Source organism: Thunnus thynnus, chromosome 3 (assembly GCF_963924715.1).
Source record: "Thunnus thynnus chromosome 3, fThuThy2.1, whole genome shotgun sequence".
Lineage (NCBI taxonomy): Eukaryota > Metazoa > Chordata > Actinopteri > Scombriformes > Scombridae > Thunnus > Thunnus thynnus.
Window position 1 is genome coordinate 20,179,702 of NC_089519.1, and position 22,965 is coordinate 20,202,666.

The 22,965-nt window shown below is 37.4% G+C and overlaps 1 protein-coding gene and 1 long non-coding RNA gene across 2 annotated transcripts; one reads left to right on the forward strand and one right to left on the reverse strand.

Moving 5' to 3' along the window:
- Positions 1-1,394: 1,394 nt before the first annotated feature.
- LOC137179744 (excitatory amino acid transporter 3-like) lies at positions 1,395-8,673 on the reverse strand. Its single transcript, XM_067584677.1, has 14 exons — positions 8,366-8,673; positions 8,182-8,292; positions 6,789-6,929; positions 6,371-6,463; positions 4,799-4,910; positions 4,458-4,500; positions 4,307-4,369; positions 4,028-4,209; positions 3,502-3,612; positions 3,251-3,373; positions 2,942-3,133; positions 2,637-2,771; positions 2,393-2,503; positions 1,395-2,083 (listed from the first exon to the last, which is right to left on the reverse strand). Exons 2-14 carry the CDS (start codon positions 8,285-8,287, stop codon positions 1,936-1,938), a joined length of 1,560 nt encoding a protein of 519 aa, XP_067440778.1. The 5' UTR covers positions 8,288-8,292; positions 8,366-8,673; the 3' UTR covers positions 1,395-1,935.
- Positions 8,674-9,822: 1,149 nt separating this feature from the next.
- On the forward strand, positions 9,823-11,752 carry LOC137180559 (uncharacterized). Its single transcript, XR_010927998.1, has 3 exons — positions 9,823-9,934; positions 10,360-10,497; positions 10,885-11,752. It is a non-coding gene; the product is annotated as an uncharacterized lncRNA (long non-coding RNA).
- The last annotated feature ends 11,213 nt before the right edge of the window (positions 11,753-22,965 follow it).

Consider the following 22,965-nt stretch of genomic DNA (forward strand, 5'->3'; position numbering starts at 1 on the left):
TAACAGTGAAATATTCCTTTTACTGTGACTGTGACCAAAATCAGAGGCACATTTCACACAAACACTCACACCAATATAAAGTTACACTCTTGATCCCTGATATGACACTTGTTGGCCTTCAAATCCAAAGTGTGTGATGAAGCATCGTGCTGCTTAAAACTAAGTGGCACTTCATCTTCTTTAAGAACAGAGCAATGAGGGTTGACTCTACTCATCATTGTCAGCTATTTTCCTTCATCTGTGCCTCAAGAAGGGGGAAATCATAAATGAGACTACAGTGTTGATGCAGAGAACAACAGCATGGTATGAAACAGAGTAAGATGTGTATGTGAACAGCATGTCTAACATCATGATCCCCACCTGCACAGGACATGATTACATTTGTTTAATAGGCATTTAATGAAACAGTCACTGTTGTTAAATCAAGTCTTTATGAATTATTATTAAACTATTTTAAGAGTATAGTAATACATATGTGTATCATGTATACTGTAAAATATAGTATAAGTCTGCTTTATGTTCCTGCCAACTGTGCAGCTCTGTGCTCTGAAGGAGAAATATTTCACTGAAGCAAAACACTGTTCAATTTCATGAATCAGCTCTTCTCTCATCGGTTTAAAATGCATTTGTCATTAAAAGCAGATGATGTAATGTTTAGATTGAAATACTGTTGAAAATTTACCATTACATATTCAAAACTGTTTAGCCATACCTCACATCTTCTCTTCTTTAAAAAAACAAAACAAAACAAAAACTTGTTAATGTCCAGCTATCCAGTTTAGGAATCACACAGTAACTTGGAGAACAGTAGTTATAATACATTCATGCAAGCGTGTTTTTAAACTCACATGGGTGGGGAGTTTTCAATTCTCAGGGGACCCAGACGAATGAAAACTAAATAAATCTAAGACACAGACACTTTTAAACAAATCTTTTTAAATAAATTTCCACAGCCCGAGTTTATATTGATGATCTTCAAATGTCTTGTTTTTTTCCCAAAAAAACCCTAAAGAAATGAACTTTACCATAACAAGACAAAGAAAACCCATAAAATCATCACATTTGAGAAGCTGGATCCAACAAATATTTGGCATTTTGCTTTAAAAATTACTAAAACCATTTTTCAATTATCAAAATAGTTGCTGATTAATTTTCTGTCAATTGATTAATTGTTGCAGCTCTAGAAGATTCATTTCAATCTCTAACTGACAGACTGTGTCACAGCATTATGGAACAAATAATATCACACATACTGCTAACATACGGAAACATGCAGGGCAGTTAAAGGACAGTTATATGCTTTTTTGTTCAGATATTTATTTGGAAACAAACTACAGTATAACCAGGACAATAAAATTATATCTACATAAAATAGTCAATGAAATAACATGTCAAAGAAAAAGCAATAACTACATTTTTTCAGAGAATTATTTTTCAGCCAGCAGTTCAGATCCTGTTAATGCTGAGCTGAGGCCACTCGTACTTGAGCTGCTGTCTCTATCTTACTTACAATTATATTTACATAAAACACATTTGAATCCTAATGAATCAAATTAAGAAACCAACGCTAAAAGCTTATTTAAAAGTACACTGACAAAATCAAAATACAAATGAATGAAATGAAAATTAAATGAAGCAAAGTCAAATAACACATTTTTTTTCTAACTGTGCACAATTACTTTATATCTACATAAAATACAAAACAGGATAAATTTGATTCCCAATAAAGCAAATTAACAAATACTTGCCAATTGACTTATTTTACAACACACTGACAACATCAAAAAGCAAAAAATGTGATAAATGCAACGGCAAATGAATGAAATTATAACAAATCAAATAGAGACAGTGCAATTCTTGGTGGGTGAGAATTATTTTCAATGTCAACCCTGTTCACGTTGTTGATGCTCAGACCTGGTTCACGCTGAGCTGAGGCTACACATGTTTGGGCTTCGGCTGCTGTCTTGGAGCTGTGGCCTTTCCGTGTTGACCTGGGACTTGAGTAGGGACCTGGCTGCTGGCATGAACCTCCACCTGGACCTGAAGCTCCTCACTGTCAGTGTAAGGCTCCATTACCATGGTGCTGAATAACACATAGATACATTTTTTTCATCTCCATGTTAATGAATGTGGGTAACTGTGAGCAACAGGAGAACCTTCTACTGGTTTGCTCTGCTCACATACTCTCATTATCTGCTAATAGAAACAATGTGTCCTTGTTCCCCAAAGTGGAAATAAACACTATTGTCAGCCATCAGGAACTGGATCTAGACAAATCTTGTCCTGAAAAATTGCTTCATTAAGACTGAAAAATGAATCCAATATTTACTGATGTTGTTTTTAATGCTGTTAAAAAATAAACAAAAAACACCAAAATCAACTAAAATTGCACCTTGTCACATTCTGCTCCTCCATTTCGTCCAGTTCTTTTCTCGACAGATGCTCAACGATGGCCACGCCAAGGCAGTCTCCCAGGACGTTGACGGCAGTGTTGCCGCGGTCTCTGGAAGAAAACAAACCACAGTAATCTATGAAAGCAGAGGATATCTGCTTCTTTACACTCTGTGGTTTAATATCAGGAGCAAAACAAGCAGGTGTAGTAATCTCTGCCTGCCAAAACCACAGGTTAAACTTACAGCAGCCATTCTAAAGCCAGCAAAAGGGAAGCGTCCCTTGCAGGTATCCCAATGACTGTCAAAATGAAGAGGGTGGTGACTGTTCCTGTGGCTGGGATCCCTGCTTCACCAACACTGGACACTGCGACTGTCATACTGCAGAGGAAAAGCAGATGAACATGAACAACCACATACTAGGGTGATTGTGCCACTCTGATGATTGAACTGTAACACAAATGCTTTTTAAGCACAAAGTTGACACTTAGACATATTTTTCAATTACCAAGTAGAACAGGAAGCAATAAAAAAATATGACAGTGACTTACGCAATGGTAAATAACTGGCTCCATCTCAGATTGATGTTGTTGAGTTGGCCGATGAAAACTACTGCAGCCATTTCATAAAGGGCCGTTCCGTCCATGTTGATATTTATCCCAATAGGCAGCATGAAGCGAGTGATTCTTTTGTCAATCTTGTTTACGTCCTCACAACATCGGAAAGTCAGTGAGAACGCATAGCTTCGAGACACAGTGTATCCTCCATTAGATTAAATATCTATTTATCCATCTAGCCGTCTCTCTGTGATACGATAATGCTGAAGACCGAAATAAAGATCAAAGTTGTGATTTGCTTACCTGCGTGAGATGAGTATGGCCCTAATTAAGGCGGGGGAAACCCCCTTAATGACAGAAAAGGGGTTACGCCTCACACACAGGATATAGATCAGTGGTAGAACTAGTCCTCCGTGGATAATGAGCCTGAAAAAGAGCAAAAACTACAAGCTCAACACTGATTATACAAACAAAACTACTGACAGCAATAAATAGAGTTTGCACTCACAATGCTGTAAACTGTAACAGTGCAAATAGAGCAAAGGGGAACACACCCACAGACAACCACCGCCGTGAACTTTCCCATTTTGAAGACAGTCTCCCAGTCGTCGCCAACCTCAACAACATAACTCGCAGTCATGAACAGCACTCCTATCGGCAAGAAGCTGGAAGATGAAGGGAATACTGCTATTACTTTGTTAATGGAAAACAACTTTACAAGAAAACATAACAAAACTTTTAGACAGATGAAACAATTGAACAGATGATTGTTACAAAAAAAAGAACCTGAATAACAATATGTAATAATAATTCAACAGGAAACCCATTAGGAAGATGAGAAATGTGAACCAAGGGCAGAAGAAGAGCGAAAGATGCAATATGTTGTCCCCAATTTTACTATTTTTGGTAACAACAGTCACACACAGAAAATAACCCATTTTAACAGTTCATTCAGTGCACATTGCAAGACATTTACTGTTTTTCTGTAAATAAATAAAACATGGATGTACATGTTTTAATATCATATTGACTGTGCAGAAGTTAGGATTTTCTTCCATCATATGTGCCATTTAACCTCACCCTATTATCAATCTGACCACGTGTATGGTGGCTTCGTTGATGGCAGTTAGAATATCCACAAACAGTTTCCCTCTGTTGCCCATCTTCCTGAGGGCCAGTCCAAAGATAAAAGACCAGACAATCACTCCCAAAGTATTGAATCCATCAATTTGATTGCCCACCAGGCGCACTTCGGTGGTTTTCTGAAACAAGATGACCGACTCGGTGAGAACAACGGTCTGATTGTGACTCCCTGTAGCATCTGCACACAATGATGGTGAAAAAGGAAAAACTGTTTACCGTTTCCAGGCTTGAATTTTGATCGACTACTTCAACTTCAATCTCCACCTTCTGAGTCTTGTACTAAGAAACAAAAAATCAGAAATATCACATTGTCTCCATCACATGAGCAAATGACCTGCATATCACATACCCGAGCAATAAAACATACCTGTTGAAAGCTGGCCAGAACCAGATTTTGTGGCACCATGTTCCTATAGAGAGTGAGAGAAATTTAAACACGTCTACCGCTGTGGAACTGATGAGTAAAAATGCAATTATAATGCAGAATATAATGTAATGTTTGCCTAATTTCACCTCACATACATTATTTCTGTGTAATAAAACACTGATGGATGCAGCTCTAAAGGAAAAGCAGTGATTTGAATTCTCTGATTAAGCGTTTCAGCATTTTCTGAAATGTTACTGGCTGAACTGGAAACTGACACATACAGTGAAATCAGTAGTGTTGGGATTTATGACGAGCTATGGGAAGACATACTTTCTTCTCACCTGATTAGATCCAACAAGGCGTTGACTGTGGAGAAGGTTTCATCATCGTCATCATCTATCTCAATGGGAGTATGACCAACCCCGGGCTTGATCAACAGCACCAATATTAATCCTACAACGCATCATCCAGGATTGAACAACATAAGAAACAAAAACAGCATCTGTCTATAGCTGTTTCATATCGGCTAAGCACTGATGCTACACTGTGGCCTGGTTAATATGTCATGATGTAAGTGATGTATCAGCTCTTTGTTTTAAGTGAAACTGAACAGATTCTGTGGAAAACCAAAAGGTTTTAAAAAAGTAGACAAATGTGAGTTTTTAAAAAACAGTTCCAATATTTCTTCTGTTTCTTCTGTATTTCTAGCTGTGGCTGAAATGACAACATATGTCTGAGGGATCAAAGTGAGTTGTATCATCTGTCACACTTCATCTGTTGTTGTTAAAAGTTGGGCTGTAATAATGTAACAAGAGTTTTCATTGCTGATTGCTCTCTCCATTGATCGATTAGCTCTAAAGGAAACAGAAAAAAAATAATTGGGAAGTAATATGAAGTTCACATTGCAGTTCCCTGAGCTTGAGTTGACATTTTTGCATCTTTATTGCAGGGCAGGAGCTCTGAGATGCACTACAGAGTGACTATGACATGTTAGTTAATTCTTATTTGGGATCTTGACGTTTAGATTGGGACGGGGATTCTACAATGGTGGGTTAGGCCGATTATGTGCCAGTTTTATGTTTTGTTTGAAAGTGTTCTGGGTGGGAAGGCGGTTCCTTCACAGGGAAAAAGAAATGAGAGAGAAGAGGGGAAACATTTTTCTTTGTGGAATTGCTCTTAATACATTTAACTCAATAAAAACACAAATAAAAAATGTCATGCTAGATTGATAAAGAAATAACTTAACTACAACTAATGATACCAGTTAGTTCATAGAGCTGTTTCAGTAGCACTTCATAAAAGTTAACCAAGTGCTTTGAGGAACAAAAACATGCATAATTATAGAGTCTGGCATTTGAATTTCTACCAGTTAATTGTTGAAATATTTTGAAACCCCACGGAATAAATCTGAAAATATTTCAAAGAAAAGAAGAAGAAAAGAAAGACATGTCACTTTCATCATCATGGATACATACCACTAGGGGCAAGTGGGAAAATGTTTGTCTTTGATTCCGACTTAAAGCATAAAAAAATGCTTCAGGTCATACCTGTTATGGTATGACCTGATTAAGTGGTTGTATGAAGAAATGTGCATGAAACAAGTGATTGTACTAATTGCCTGGAAATTTTAATTAATTTTAAGTAATTTGCAGGTATTTAGTGATTCATTTTTTGAATATTTTACAGAGAGGGTGATGCAAGTTTTACAAATTATAAGAAGAAAAAAGTGTTAAGATGGTTTAATTGTTAAGTACCTACTCATTATATTTGCATTCAAACATAGTTGTTAATTTGCAAAAAAATAACTGACAGAAAATACTTAGTTTTCAGTGGGAAGTTTTGTATGTTAAGCTACATACTAGCATATTAGGTTGTCTCTTAAAAACCATGTTTTGATGCACAGCGTTTCTCACCTGTAGTCACAGACAGAAGAGTGGTTGTGATAAAGTACACAACTGCACGGATAGTGATTATTCTGGAGGTGCCAAGACTTAGGCTAGAAACTCCTGTGAAAAAAAACAACACATGCTGAAGTCTGCAGACTAAAGACAGAGGATCAATATATTCCTGTGTGAGTGTTACATCATTGTAAAGTAGTGGAGCGTAGTGTAATAACTACAGCAACACAGTTACTGTACACTTAAAGAATGATCAATGAGTTTAGTTTCTTCACAGCCTCACTGAGGATTATTTTCAAACATATATAATTGTGAAATTGTTGTCAACTATGCAAATGATTATCCAGATACAGCATGGTTCTTTTAAATGCTATGTGTATAACATGCATAACCTGTAAGAGTTAAGAAAATGAGAAATATAAATGTGGCTCACCCGTTATCACACTTGTTACAATGAGAGGAACGGTCACCAACTGAAGCATACGCATAAGTACTTCTCCCGGAAAGCCGATGTAGATCTTGTCGAGGTTTGACAGATGGACGAAGGTCTTCAGGACCATGCCGAGAACAACTCCTGTGAGGCAAAAACATACAAATATTACAACTTCAACACAGCTGAGTAAATATGAATGCAACAGTCAAGTTAATCTCCTTTCCTTCCTTAGCATAAACATAAAATAACAACATAACAAACATATATCAAAGTAATGGGGTTACTGAACACTGTCAAGCCAAACCAACAACTGAGCCATTAAAATTAAATGTCATATTAAGGCTAAAATATGGCCCTTAAATCAATATGTAACGTCAAATAAACCATAATTCATTATTGTTTTGTTGTCATGACTGCAGATATGTTATAGGCCTATGTTATTGTACTGAATTTGTGTACTGTGAATCCTGATATGTAGGATTACAGTACAGTACGTGTTGCTATCATATAAGACAAAAGAGAAAAGCAAAATGAAACTTACAGTTAAAGAGTTGGTACAATGTAATGATTGGTATTTTAATGACTTAAATGATTAATCAATTATAAAAATAGTTGTGCTAACTTTTCCGTTTATAAACTAATCATTTCGGCTCTACTGGATATACAGCAACGGTTTCAGCTGAATCTGTAACTGATAAATAGTCACAAAAAGTTCTACTTACAAATGCTGTGCTAACAAAAAAGTTAAAATTTAGAAAAATGGCAAAATGGCAAGTTTCATGTCTGAGAGAGCAACATTTGAATTGCGTTGATTGAGGGAAACACACAGTCCAGTCTTCTGACACTGACTAATTAACTAAATGACTGATTAAAGTTTATAATGAAACCCATTTTGTTTTGGGTCATTTAACGTCTCCCCGTGAGCGCAAGTGCGATGATTTAAACTGTCCGCTGGATGGTGCTGTTTAGCCTGGTGTGATATCAGATAGTTTGTAACTGCACGGTTGTCCTAGCAACAGATGTGGTATTTTCATTTAATTTCTGTAACATGGCCTCAAAAGTGCATTTCTCTATGCTGTGAATATGTGGACGTTACCTTTACCGTACAGTAGTAAAATGTCAGATGGTGTTAGCCGTTTATTTAAGAAGTATCTGTAGTGTAGCAAAAGCAGTTAGGGCAGTTTAGTTAGGACTAAGACATCAATTGGCAGGGTAAACTAATAAAACCTATCAGCTAGTTCATTTTTGTCCTGGTAAAATACACAAACATAAACATGGTTTTCAAAACAGAAAAATTAGTTGTATTAGTTAGCTCACTTTTTCCAAGTTTCAGACCGTTACAGAGCAAGAAGCTAGCCTTAGCTAGCAGTAGCGTTATGGAGTCGTGACTTACCAAAAGCAACACCAACCAGACTCGAAATTGTTAACATCTTACTGGTCCGGGCAATGAACGTCAAGCATCTGCCGCAATAGCCTGCGCCTTTACCTTCCATTTTCATGCAGTCTAAAAGAAAACAGACTCACGTTAGCTGTCTAGCTAATTATCACTGTATGGATTATTTTAAGTCATTACTCACTAAAATAGATGAATTATGGATGAAAATCAGTCTTAAGTTTGTCCTGTTGTGGTGAGTTTAGCGTTCAGCTTCAGTCTCTGTTGTGGTTCGAAAGTAGATCGGCATAGAAATTTATGTCATCTTCGAAAGTAAACAGACTGTCAGATTCCCGCTGTGTCACAAACCATAAAAAGGGACACGTTACAACTGTGACAAGTGAAGAAACAGGTGGTTGCTTGAGAAAGACCACTAAGGCTGATTTATGGCAGGTCGTTCGACACTTTTGATAAGAATGACATGACATATTTTCAACAGAAAAAAGTGTCACTTGACACTTTCTCCATGTCGCGCACCTGGAGTATTTTGATATGTCGCGGACACCGTCGTATTTTGTCGCGCAATGTGATTAGGTAGTGTTACTAACGTTGCCATGGAGATTGTAGTTTCCCTGAACGTCCTTATTGATATTTTGGTCTGTAACTTTAGATAACTTGTAACCATGGATGTATAACGTCCTTGTTTAATTAGTCCCGGTCGGGATGATATAATGTAACTAAACAAGCCGACTGGAGGATAGTGTCTGGTTACCATGGAGACGACTGAAACCTTTCGCCAAGCATAAATTGAAGTGTCAGAAGTGTCGAGCGACCAACCATAAATTAAGGAACCTACATTTTATAGGTTCCTTGCTATAAATCAGGAAGTGGAACACACATTGTATTTAAAACCAAGTGTAGTAAATGATAAAGTTTTTCTAGCGAGGGCAAACTATTGGTGTGATTCAGGTAGGACACTTCCAGGATCTGCACTCTGCAGCGCTGCTAACGGGGGAAGGTCTCCTTTCATCATCACTGGAGAGAGTCAATGATGTATAAACTATCCCACCTAAAGTTACTAATAAGGTCTGTGAAAATATAAAATTCTGTTGGCTGTCATGTAGTCTATGAACTCTACTGTTTCCTGTTTAAAGCCACGGCGCAGACACTCACTGATATTAATACATGATCCTTTGACTTGTCTCATAAGTAGACATTTGGGTGGTTTGGTGTGAATTTTTTTTGTCCACATTTACATATGATGACAAACATTTATATACTTTACTTTGATCAATCACGTCTGGCGACTGGCACACAGCTTTGTTCATATACCTTCAATTAATTCTTTCCCACAATTTGATAGTTTGAGTTTCTGTAAAGTGAAAAAGAGACAAACGAAGGATTTTAGCAGTGTAAGTAAATATCAGTGAGGTCAGAAGACATGCAGCATTGCAGCTCAAGTAATAATAATAACTTTAAAAAACAATTAAAACAACAATTTTAACAATTAAAACAATTAAAAGTGATGATAAAATAATGGATAAAAATAACACATAAAAGTAACAGATAAAATAATTAAGCAACAGCCATACAGTAGAAGTAAGTTTTGAGTGACAATTTAAAAGAAGGCAATGAATTTTCTAATCTATGTTCCTCAGATAAGCTATTCCAAAAGGTTGGAGCCCTGACAGTAAAAACCCTGTCATGCTTGATCTTCAGCCTTGAAGGGGAATAGCTAACAGGGTCTTATCAGAGGATCTCAAGCTACGGGCTGGTGAGTAATGATTTAGAAACTCAGCCAGGTAGCTCAGTGCCATACCATGCAGGGCCTTAAAAGTCAAGAGTAAAATTTTAAAATCAATTCTAAAGCGGACAGGCAGCCAGTGAAGGGAAGCTAAAAGATATGATCATGCTGATATAATCATGCTTTCGTGATTTTGGTTAAAAGTCTGCTGGCTGCATATTGGACCCCCTGAAGCCATGCAATCATGTTTTGGCCAAGGCATGTAAACACTGCAATACAATAATCCAGATGAGAAGTGATAAAAACATGAATCACTCTTTGAAGATAATTAAAAGAAATTAAGAAAGAAATTAATTATAGATATATTTCTCAAGTGGAAAAAACTTTAGTGAGCTAGCCTTTTACATGGGACTCAAGACTGAGGTTCTGGTCTAAAATAACAATGTTTTTAACAGTGGGTACCAAATGCTGAGCTAGAGAGCCAAGAGCAGGCAGAACTTGGCCATGAGTGTGCTCAGGACCTATAATAAGGATTTCCATTGTGGAAGAGTTAAGCTGAAGAAAATTTACTGCAATCCAATCCTTAACCACAGGTAGGCAATTACTGTATGCAGGTAAGATAACTTAGCTGATTCAGATGATTTGCAGGACAAGTACAGCTGCATCTTTGTAGCAATGAAATTAAATATTATGCTGTTTGATAATGTGGCCCAAAGGGAGTAAATAAAGAGAAAATAAAATTGGTCCTAGAATAGAGCCCTGTGGCACCCCATACATAGACAATGTTTGAGAGGAGGTAAAGCCATCATGGTAAATGGACTGTACTTGTGTAGCACCTTTCTAGTCTTCTGACCACTCAAACTGCTTTTTACACTATGAGTCACATTTGCACACTAATGGCAGGGGCTACCATGCAAGGTCCCAATCTGCCCATCAGGGGGAATCTAATCTAATCATCTAATCATTCACATCCTCATCAGGAGTAATTTGGGGTTCAGCATCTTGCCCAAGGATACTTCAACATGCGGACTGGAGGAGCCAGGAATCGACCTGCCCATCTCCCGATTAGTGGACAACCCACTCTACCTCCTGAGCCACAGCCGCCCCAATCAACAGGCATGACAAATTTTCTGTTACAAAAGTATAAGTGGAACTACTGGTGGGCAGTCCTGGAGATAGTAACCCATGTCCTCAACCTTTTAATAATAATGCTATGATCCACCATGACAAACATGGTGCTAAAATCAAGAGAGAGCAGGCATCTCACATGGAAGACACTGCAGGTGCATGGCTGAACTTTCCACAACACACTTTAGTTTATGCAGTCTCTATAAGGCCTATGTTAAGGTGCCATCTTGACATAATATACTAAATGTAATAAATAGTGATGAATCACATTAGAAGCCTGCCCTGTAAATTGTATCGGGATGGTTACTGAAACTGACTGAATATGGCACAGCCGTCACTGCTGTCAATACACCTGCACTAGTTTGACCTTAAATCTCTGGAATATATCTATTCAGTTCATATGTTGATTAGGAAAATGCCCTGAAGTTACCAATGAAATAATCAGTATTCCTACCTGCCTTTTCCTTCTACAAACATCATCTTAGTGCCAGAATAACTTCATCAAATCACCTCTGAAGCTATTTGCTGTTTTCTCGTAATCAAAGTAAAGACAACTACAAAGCTTGCTGCTCATTCTTATGCTGTAATGAAACAATGAATATACAATCGAGTACTGCGCATAAAATAGCAATAACAATTAGCCCTCTATCTACATCTGTCTACATGTAATTGAATGACACTTTGAATGACACTATATTGCATTTAATAGCAATATTGAACAAGAAAATCTTAGCAAAAAGACTTTAAACTCAGGGCTAGCCAGCACTGTTGATTATTTAATGTTAAGTAAAGAAAGCTCACAAACATGTAGCTACTGTTTTACTTACACTATTTAGTTCTGGACCCCTTATAAAAATCTTCTCTTCATACCTCACACTGCAGTTTACACAAGCACAATTTCCAACATGATATGACTTCGACAGCCGCACGGCTAAGCTGCTCCACTAGCTCTGCTGCAACTACAGAGAACCAGGTAGCTGAAACAGAGAGGACAGGACTTAATTAAATATGAATGAAAACATAACATAGAAGCAACTTTTGTTTTTATTGTCAGGACAAATTAAAAACTATTATTGTGAAAATAGGATTTAAAATTTTCCAAAGCCATCCAATCTCAAATATTTGAAGTTGAATGAACACAAATGACTCTGCCTTTTATTCTGCTAATTATTCACTGTTACATATCAGGAACTGCTGTTTGAACCAGCTCAGTTTAAGTTTTCTAATTATCTACAAACCTCATGAAGAAACTGAAACACAAAGTGTTCGTCTGTTTCTCAAAACCTTCCACTTTCCCTTTCATTCCTTCTGAAGATGCAAATCTTTAAAAACAGTTCACTAATCTAACATTTAATTAAGGCTTTGTAATTTTTTGTAACAGCTGGGCTCTGTAGTTTTGAGTAAATCACTTCCTCAGTGGTAAATAGAGGTTTTGTTGGGGACTATTTTCAACTGCGGATTAATATACATTTGGTGCTCTACAGAGTATTTATGGCACCAGGACGGTGTATGAAAGATTGACTCAGAATAAATTGCAGTGCCCACATTCATGGTAATGAAGGAACATGTCACTCAGTGCAACAGTGTGGCTCACTGAAGTCTTTTTTTAGTTTCTGGACCACAGTGAGGTCTACAGCACAGTGGAATGAGCTCTGCCAGGCTTTGTTACACAAATAATACTTGTTGTTGGAACCACTCTGCTGTTTTTTTTTCTTTTCATGTGATTTGTTGACAATAAGAAAAAAAAGAGAAACTTTTCAGGCCTATTAATTAAATTTTAGGTTTTTAGCCCTATAACATCTTAAAGAGAGAGCTTCTTTCTGTCTGTAGCCGGCCTCATCAATAAGATCCGGGACCCCCACTGACACAGACTCTATCCTACCCGCAGACATTACACATTACATTAATTTAAAATCCCATATTCTCATTCTCGCACATCTGTGATCTTTGATCTAACATGATGTGTTACATTAACATAAACTTGCATTAATGTTATTATTAATTGCACCCTGCATATACTGTTTACTTGTGGGCAATATTTTATATATTTCATCTCATTCTCTTCATTTTAAAATCTAAACCTGTAGCAGCTCTTCTCACATTATTTAGGATTACTTAATTTTGTGTATATTTTTGACTGTGATGCACCACAACACCAAGGAAAATTCCTCGTATGTGAAAACCTACTTGGCAAAAAATTTGGTTCTGATTCTGATTGTTAGCGTGATGTGAAATCAGCCAGTGTTCATGTTTAATCCCTGTTTCAGCCAAACTATTTGGGAAACTGGGATTCACAATTATACTGGACAACTGTAGTTCACAAAGGTTTTGGCTAAAATCCAGTTTGTTTTATAGAATCTACCAGTTTACATCCTGTTATACTATGAGATGGAATATTTTGTTGACCACAGATTACTATAAAATAGGCAAAAAAGCCATGATAGTATGCATTAGAAACAACTGCCTGTTAACATAAATATGCAAAACTGGCAACTATTTTTGCTTTACATTCTCTATGCATATACTTACTTACTTATCAGGGAGTTTCTGAGTTTTAAAGCTCTTCTTGGAGTCTCGCAGCATTCACAACTCTGATTATCAGGTTAAAATCTGTACCACCTAAAACAGAGAGAACATTGTAATTTTGGATATCAGTTTTTGTGGAGGGCAGTGAATTGTATATAAGAGATACAAAAAGATGAAGACTATTTTCCTTATCTTGTAAACAAAAAGTTTGTTGTTTGCTTAATCATATACAGTTTGACACCAGCATTTGACATCACCTAAAGTCATTTATCAAGAAAGGAAAGCAGTGAACAAATCCAGCCACATGAAAAAGGAAAAATAAAACCTCAGTGACTTCCATCGTTGCCAGCTGGAAGCTGAAGTGATCAATGTCAGGTATTTCCTACCAGTGTTTATACAGTTACCTCAAAGATTGAGACTGAAAACTATATGTGACATACTTTAAGCCTGTCCCTCAAAACATGTGAAAATTCATCAGGATTAAACAACAACTCTGTTTCAGTGTGAGAAAGTGGGACCCTTTCACATATTAATTCTAAAAGATGACAGAATTATATATTTTATTCTTATCTGGCTTCAGTGAGGATTGTAATACAATGTAGACACAATGTCATTTACGTAAACAGGGTGATGACGTCTGTGCTGTGTGTACTGTACCCCATGATGGAGTTACATTGTGATTATTGTTTTGATTTTTTTTAATCAGCTGAAAAACAAGAGAGACCACTTAAGAATGAGAACATGTATGCTTTCATTCTTCTGCACTCATTGACCTGAGCAGAATTGCAGCCCACGGAGATTAAAAATTAAATTTAAAAAAAAATCCTTGTCTCAGATAATTGTATGTGCATTGAGTGACACAAAATAAGCTGAAGAGTGACTAAGGCTCATATGAGTATGCGTGGGGGTAATGAATAAAATAAAGTCGCTGCTTCTCTCTGCTTTTAATGCAAATATCTGAAATCTCCATGCAAGTCTGTGTGATGCGGTGTCCTTTAAGTGCCTGGACCTGCAGGTGACAAAATGAAGGATGTGATAAAGTTCATATTAAATTGAGACTTAATTTGTTATGGTTTGGGGGGTTTGGATGGTGTGTTCTGGCACAGAATCACCAGCTGCCGCACTGATTAAATGTTAAGCATGTCATCAACAGAGTAAATAATTACATAAATAGACCTCATCATTGCCTCATCAAATACACATGAAGCAGCTGTGCTGGCTGTCCCTACATGGAGGAGGGTTACATGGGGTCATTGGAGTCATTCATAGTCCTGAAGCTTTGGAAAAGCTTGCATGAGGATCTCAGTTTAGCTTTAGCAGTTTAACTTTTGAACATCTTTTAGGCTAATTCACTTTTTAAGATCACCTGTAGATTATTTTTTCTAATGTACTTTTATGTATTTTGGTATTTAATTTGTGTTTTCTGTACTTTCATGCTTACTATGCTTTTACTGGATCGATGTTTTACATGTTTGCGATTTGTGTAGCTCTTCATAACCTTGTTTAAGCTGAACTAATCAGTATTTTTGTATTAACAATGGAAATTATTACTATGTGTAATAGGAAGGGGGTTGCTTAGAGAATTATCACCCGACTCTGCAGTTCCCTCCAGCTCTACGGAGCATTTTAGCATGTGTCAACTCATTTTGGTTTTATGGTCAGAACTTTGCTGTTTTGGTTCACTCTCACTGCTCTCATCAGTGTTGTTTCCAAATGCTGCAGGCAGCCGTTTTCTGCAAAAAAGTCACTGTACCCTACCTACCCAGCACCAAATGGCAGACAAAGTTAGCGAATAGCTGGTGAACATAGTGGAGAATTTAGCAGCTAAAGAGTAAGATGTATCCCTCAGTAGTTGGTGGAGACCAAAAACAGAGCTAAAAGAAGAGTGAATATTGGACTTGTGTGTGTCAGGTCACCAGAAACATGATTCTTAATGAATAATAATGTTGCCCTGTATCTGCTGTGCTGCCCCCAAGTGGTCAAACATTCACCTAATATAGGTTTAAGCAAAGATTATTATTACTCTTATCATGTTTGTACTTGTACTTCAATACTTAAGGACCCTCATTATACATTCTCTAGCCCCTGACCCGAATCTCATCCATCACAACTACATGCCTGATCCCAACCCTTGAGCTTAACCTAAACCCAATGCTAAGCATAACCCTAAAACCAAGTCCTAACCTTAAAACAGCCCTTTGAAGATCCCTCTAGAGGTCCAAGACACAAAGTGTATACTTAAAAAGATAGAAAACAAGAGCAGTCATTTGAGGACACTTACTTTTTTCTCTCTTTACAGAAAGAGGGGGGTAGATCGACTCATGTAAACGACCACCTAATGATCTGGGGAAGAACATTGAGGCCTCTTAATGGCTGCGTTCACAGCATCAATGCACATTCAGTAAATCATGGACTGGAAGAAGAACTCAGACTGTTACCCACTGTAATCCAGCACCAGCAGAGCAGACATCAAACTGTTTCAAAACACACAGTTCAAACATACAGCTTGTACCAAGACTCCTACAGACATGTTGTCACACCTATTAGTCATGCTAATTTGAATAGCATTTTTTTTCTGCATGAGCTTAAGAAGAAAGACAGAGTTCCCCAAGTTTGAAGAAGCATTTAAAGCACTTTCATCAATCTCTGACTTCTACTCTGTGTGCCTCTGGCACACATTGAACCAAGCGTGAAACAATATTGTCATTTCATTTGGGCCCTTTCATTGGCTTGAGAACAAGGGTTACAGTTAATTACCAGTATTTACAACAAACAGGAAATACTGCTTACAAATCCTTTGGAGGTTGCATATGCTGATCAGAGAATGATTGTCTTTGTTCTTCTGTCAGTGCATCTGGATTGCAGACCAAGGTGAACTCTATAAATTTAACTACTTTTTACAGTTATCACATTCAAATAAGAGTGTATCTGAGTGCTGATGGCTAAAAGGGGTTAAGACTTGCAGTTACCTCTGTCTTCATTGCCTTTAGCCTCTGACTCTTCTGATGCTGCTATCTTTGAATCTATATCTCATCTAATTTAAACTCTCTGCAACCATTTCTCTAGATGTTAAAAAAATGACATGGAAAGGGGGAATAAACTGTTAAGTCAAAACTTTGTAATTAAAATGAGTTTCCTTCCAAAAACCAATTATCTACTCTGTATGACTCAGGGTCATCTGCCTGCAGGCTGGATCTCTCCTTCCAGTTCTGAGGGAATTGGAAAGCCAGAGGCACAAATCAAACCAACCAGATGATATCTCTCTTTGACTTACTAAAACTTTCTTCACCAGTTGCTTGTTCTCTTTGGTGGCTCCACAGGCTCTATTTAAATTGCAAAGACACTGCAAGCCTTCAAAATAACACACAATCTAAATTGCTAAAAAACTGTGAAGCTTTATTTTGCAGGTCCAGTAATTTATTAATGATGTCCTAGGAGGTTTCCTGGAATGGCCAGTATAATTTAGTACTAATTATAGGGAAATAGAGGCAGTTTTCTGATGCAGTACACACAGTAAATACTCCCTATTTCACATACATTTTAAAGAAGTTACATATTTGTTTAGAGTTTATAAGTGGTTGTTGTTTTCCAGAGGAAGTTTCTTGAAAGAATGGCTACAATTTTAATGAGTGTGAAAATTTTACTCTCAGTATTTGTTGTATTGCATGTAATTAAAACTATACAGAAATGATTATTATTTACATGTGTGCATGTTTAGGGTGATATCAATCAGGAACTAACTAACTCTCCATTTCCTAAAATGGAGAGTTTGCATAAAACCTTCATACCATAACATTAAACTTGTATTTATATTGTTTATCCCACACAGCCTTTTAACTCAGTGTTGTTTAATGTTCTGATGTTCTTACGTACAATGAAAATAAAATTTCATAAATGTAGCTTGTGCTACACAGCAGGTATTTCCTCCAAATTTGTGTTTGGCATTAACTTTGAGAGAGGGTGTGTAAAACTACCCCACAGCGTAGAGACTCCCTGCAGGTAGATTTGTCTCTATTGTGTTTCTACATCATTGCGTAAATAAGGATTGATTTTTCAGCCTGACATTTGTTTTCCCCCCCTGTATTAAAAAGCTTTTTGTTTTCAGATGTTGTTGTTATACATGTATAGTTGCACGATGAGTATTTGGGATTTATTTAATTTTACAGCAGTCACAATAAATATTTTTTTCATGTGGGCACAGGCTGCAATGCCTTTTGACTATGTATAAATATAGTATGTATAAGTGTTGGTACAAAAAAATGCTTGCATTGTTTACTTTAAGTGTTTTCCTCGTACAAGTGAATGTCCTTGAACAGCAATAGCCTTGCTGTGAGTGAAGGGCTAATACTCAACTGTTCAGACTGTACTTGCTAATAGGAAGGGACAGCAAACTGTTGGGTTGTCATTTAAATGTAAATGCTGCCCTGAGTGATAAAAATGTTATTCAAGTTAATAGGTTTACAGACACCTCTTAGTGAGTGGCCTTGCCATGAATACACCAATTAACTGATGTTTCTGTCTGCTGGTATGAAAAATAAAAGCCCAAACTAAGCAGAACGCTGTAGGTGCTTTCCAACAACAGAGGGAAGACATGATGATCCCAAACGCTGGGGGTCATGATGTCATGACAGTCATGTTACATTTAGTGACCCTAGATTAAAACTGAAATGATTAGTTGATCGACAGAAAACTAATCTGCCCCATAAGTACTTTTGGTCTGGAGTTGCACATGTGCTATATGATGTAACCGGAACTTGTATTCCTAGTTTACCTGTGTTTAAATGAAGACTCATTAATTTATGTTACCAAATCTTAAAGAAGACTTTAGGTCCAACAGCCGCTAAAAAGATTTTTAGTATTAAGGTGGAAGCCCCCTCATAAACTCCAGATTTCCCAATGGATTCTCTCTTTATTAGACATCATCTCTTTGTAACACTTGAACCAAAGGTGCGAAGTGTGAGGAGCCCTAAAAATCCCAATCAAATTGCACACCATCTATCCAGTTTCCAGAAACCACCTATCCAGTTGTCCTGGGCTGCCACCCAGCGGACATAGCGCACGACCCAGTCGACAGCGTGGAGCAGCCCTATTGGACATCACATGCCACCCAGCCCGGTTAGGGTTAAGGTTAACTAGGGTTAATTAGGGTTGGACAGAAATTCAATCGCCCTCACTTAAAATGGAAGTAGAGCGGGAAAGGCCAAAACAAACTATGCTAAAATCTAAGGCGCAGGAGATTGGTATTATTAATATTAATATTAATGTGTGCCCTCCAGTCTGTTTTTCAGTTGTACCATCACGGCTAATTTCAGAACCTGGAGTTGATGTATACATACTGAATAATAACAAAAGAAAGAAATCAGGAGATATAGTCAAGGAAGTTAAGTCTCATCTGCAACAAGAAAGGAGTTCATATTTACAGATTTATAAAGATGGATCCAGAGAGTGGGAAAGTGGCATTTGGAATAACCATTCCTGAATTCAGAAGTAAAAGGGGGACACAGAGTTTCAGATCAGATTTCAGTATTCACAGCAGAGATTCTGGCAATATTATTGGCACTTTGGTGGGTGGAGGACAATAAACCAGACAACTCAGTCATAAGCAGTGATTCAGCAGCAGCTTTAAGTGCAATAAGAAAAATCAAATCCAAGTCCAGACCTGATATATTGACAGAGATTTATCATACATTATATAGAATTCACAAGCCAGGGTGTGAGGTGGGTTTTATTTGGGTTACAGCGCACATGGGTGTGGAGGGAAACGAGGAAGCAGATGACTTGGCAGAACGCTGCTCATGAGGATAGAGTAGATATTGCCCTACAATATGAACTGTCAGAATACACTTCAATCATAAACAAGTCAGTCAAAGAAATGTGGCAGAGGTCTTACTTTACAATACAGGAAACAGTGGAAAAAGCAATTTTGCCTGCAAAAGAAAAGATTAAATTGTCATAACCAGGTTGAGGCTCTGGGGTTGTGGGCTTAGAGGAGTGGGCTGGCTCTGACTGGGTAACACCCGGATGGCAAATGTGACTATAGAGACTCATCTTCATCAATCTATGTACAGTCAGTGTATCCTCTGTCCAAAGCTGTGTTCAACTCGTTTGATAACAGGATAAAAAAATATACGATGCAATAAAAAAAAATGGAAATCAATGTGCTTTTCTTGTTTTCGTCTTCAAATCGGCAATTGGGTTAGAAATTAAACCAAAACCAGAGAACAACTTGTTTTTTGTTTTTGTTATATCTATATTATCTGCCCCTACTGCATCTCTACAAAAACATTGTTATTGGCTATGCTTGCTATAGCCTGCATAGATAGATAGATAGATAGATAGATAGATAGATAGATAGATAGCAAAGAAGAGCCATTCTTGCCCAGTTGATGAACGGAATAATGTACATGGAGAGACAAGAATATCAGGTTTGTATGTTAGAATAATCTGTGTTCAGTATTACAGATGTGTACGGGGCTGATGATTTGCTGTTATATTCAATCTAACCTCCAGTATTATAAAATGAAAACTTGATCACAAAAAAGAAAAAAAATGTATCTGCAACTCTTGATTGATAATCAACTAATGGTTTAAAGTTGTTAACCAAACATACCCAAATTTGGTATTCTCAGATTTGCAAACTTGAAACTTGTTATGATTTTCTCTGCTTGATAGCACTGCAAAGTTAATATCTTTGGATTTGGACTGTTGGTTGGACCAAACAAGACATTGGAAGACGTCACTATGTGAAATTGTGATGGGCATTTTTTACTATTTTCTGTCCAAATGATTAGTCAAGATTAAGTTTTTCTACCATAAATAGAAAATTAATTCAAAACATGATCAAGTTATTGTCTTAAAATAATAATTGTGTCAGAATAATTTCATTGTGAAGCAGGAAAACCAAGAGATTACTTTTTGTTTGATCAAGAAAAAAAAAAACAAACAACAAGCTGACATTTAAATCAGCATTAGTACATCACAGTGACAGTCTATTATAAAGCTATTAGAAGCCCTCAGCTACACCACTATAATTAAGAAAAACATGTATGAAATTGACAGCTGATGTGACATGATTTGAGAAATTCTTCATTTAGCTTCTTTCATGGACAGATTCTCAAAGTGATGCTTTTCTAAACTCATCCTGAATGTGAGCTTCATGTAACAGAGACAACTTTCAGTGAGTATCCGTGACTGATTTTGTTTTTGCAAAGCAGCTATTTTATTTAACACTGCTGCCTTCACACAAAGCTTGCTCACAATTACTTGTATACAATGAAACGCAGTACAGATAAAAACACTTTTGAAACTGTGTGCATATGGCATCATGTCAGTATAGACAGTAGACTACACTGTGGGTTCCTTTAATGTTTAAAATGAGGGGTCAACTTGCAAAACAAAGCTGTACTTTGCAGTGACATTTTCCTCTTGGCATCTCTACGTCAAGGTACATACAGGGCTTCTATTTCAAAGCAGTCAGATCCTATTTTAGGCAGCCACTTACTGTGGATTATGACCTTCAATGGTTCAATCACAGAGAAAGAAAACACAATGTTTTTTGTTTTGAAAGAAAGTGTGTTATTTTTGAACTCTTAAAAACCTTGTGCTGTTCATCTGAGGACATTCACTTTATGAAAATCTTTTTTTGTAACTGCCACAGGGTCAAGGAGTAACTGACAAAAAGAAAAAAATAAAATAAAATAAAATCACCTTTACTTTATCTCAATGAGCCCTTCGGTTCTGTAGAAGATTGCCTGAAGTTTCTAGCTGCTGCATACAATATATAAGTGCCTCAATGACCTAAATTGGATCATTTTACAGTCAATTGTGAAAGGTTACAAATGAGATGCCATATACAGTAAATCATAGTGAAACTTGCGTAGGCACATGCTGCAGTGTAGGAACATTCAAAGAAAACCTCAGTTGAGTGCAGCACAGAGACAGCACTGGTGAAAGTCACAAATGACCTCCTTACTGCATCGGACAAAGGATTTGTCTCTATACTTGTCCTGTTAGATCTTAGTGCCGCATTCGACACAATTGACCATCAAATCCTTTTGCAGAGACTGGAACATTTAATTGGCATTAAAGGAACTGCGTTAAGCTGGTTTAAGTCCTATTTATCAGACCGATTTCATTTTGTACATGTTAATGATGAATCCTCCGTGAAGGCAAAAGTTAGACACAGAGTTCCACAAGGTTCTGTTCAATTCTATTCACCTTGTATATGCTTCCTTTAGGTAATATTATTAGGAAACACTCCATAAATTTTCATTGTTATACAGATGATACCCAATTATACTTATCAATGAAGGCTGATGAAACCAATCAGTTAAACAAACTCCAAGCATGCCTTAAGGACATAAAGACCTGGATGACCTGCAATTTTCTACTAATAAACTCAGATAAAACTGAAGTTATTGTGCCCCTAAACACCTTAGAAACACATTATCTAATGATATAGCTACTCTGGATGGCATTACCCTGGCCTCCAGCACCACTGTAAGGAATCTGGGAGTTATCTTTGATCAGGATATGTCATTTAACTCCGACATAAATCAAATCTCAAGGACTGCCTTTTTTCACTTACGTAATATTACAAAAATCAGGCACATCCTGTCCCTAAAAGATGCAGAAATACTAGTCCACGCATTTGTTACTTCTAGGCTGGATTATTGCAATTCCTTATTATCAGGCTGCCCTAACAAGTCTCTAAAGACTCTCCAGCTGGTCCAGAATGCAGCTGCACGTGTACTGACTAAAACTAGAAAAAGAGATCACATTTCTCCCATTTTAGCTTCGCTACATCGGCTTCCTGTAAAATCTAGAATAGAATTTAAAATCCTTCTCCTAACTTACAAAGCCCTTAATGGTCAGGCAACATCATATCTTGAAGAGCTAATAGTACCGTATTATCCCACTAGAACACTGCACTCCCAGAATGCAGGCTTACTGGTGGTCCCTACAGTCTTTAAAAGTAGAATGGGAGGCAGAGCCTTCAGCTATCAGGCTCCTCTCCTGTGGAACCATCTTCCAGATTCAGTCCGGGGTGCAGACACCCTCTCTATGTTTAAGAGTAGGCTTAAAACTTTCCTTTTTGATAAAGCTTATAGTTAGGGCCGACCAGGCTCACCTTGGATCAGCCCTTAGTTATGCTGCTATAGGCCTAGACTGCTGGGGGACTTCCCATGATGCACTGAGCTCCTCTCTCCTCCTCCTCCTCCTCTCCATCTGTATGCATTCATGTAACATCAATGCATGTCACTAACTTTGCTTCTTCCCCGGAGTTTTTTTTGTGCTTTCTCATCTCGCAGGAAACCCTGGGTTCTGGGCCGAGCCTTCACGGTCCTTCACAGTCCTGTTGGCACCCTTCCCTGGCTGCTGCTGTGTCGTTGTTGTTGTTTACCGCT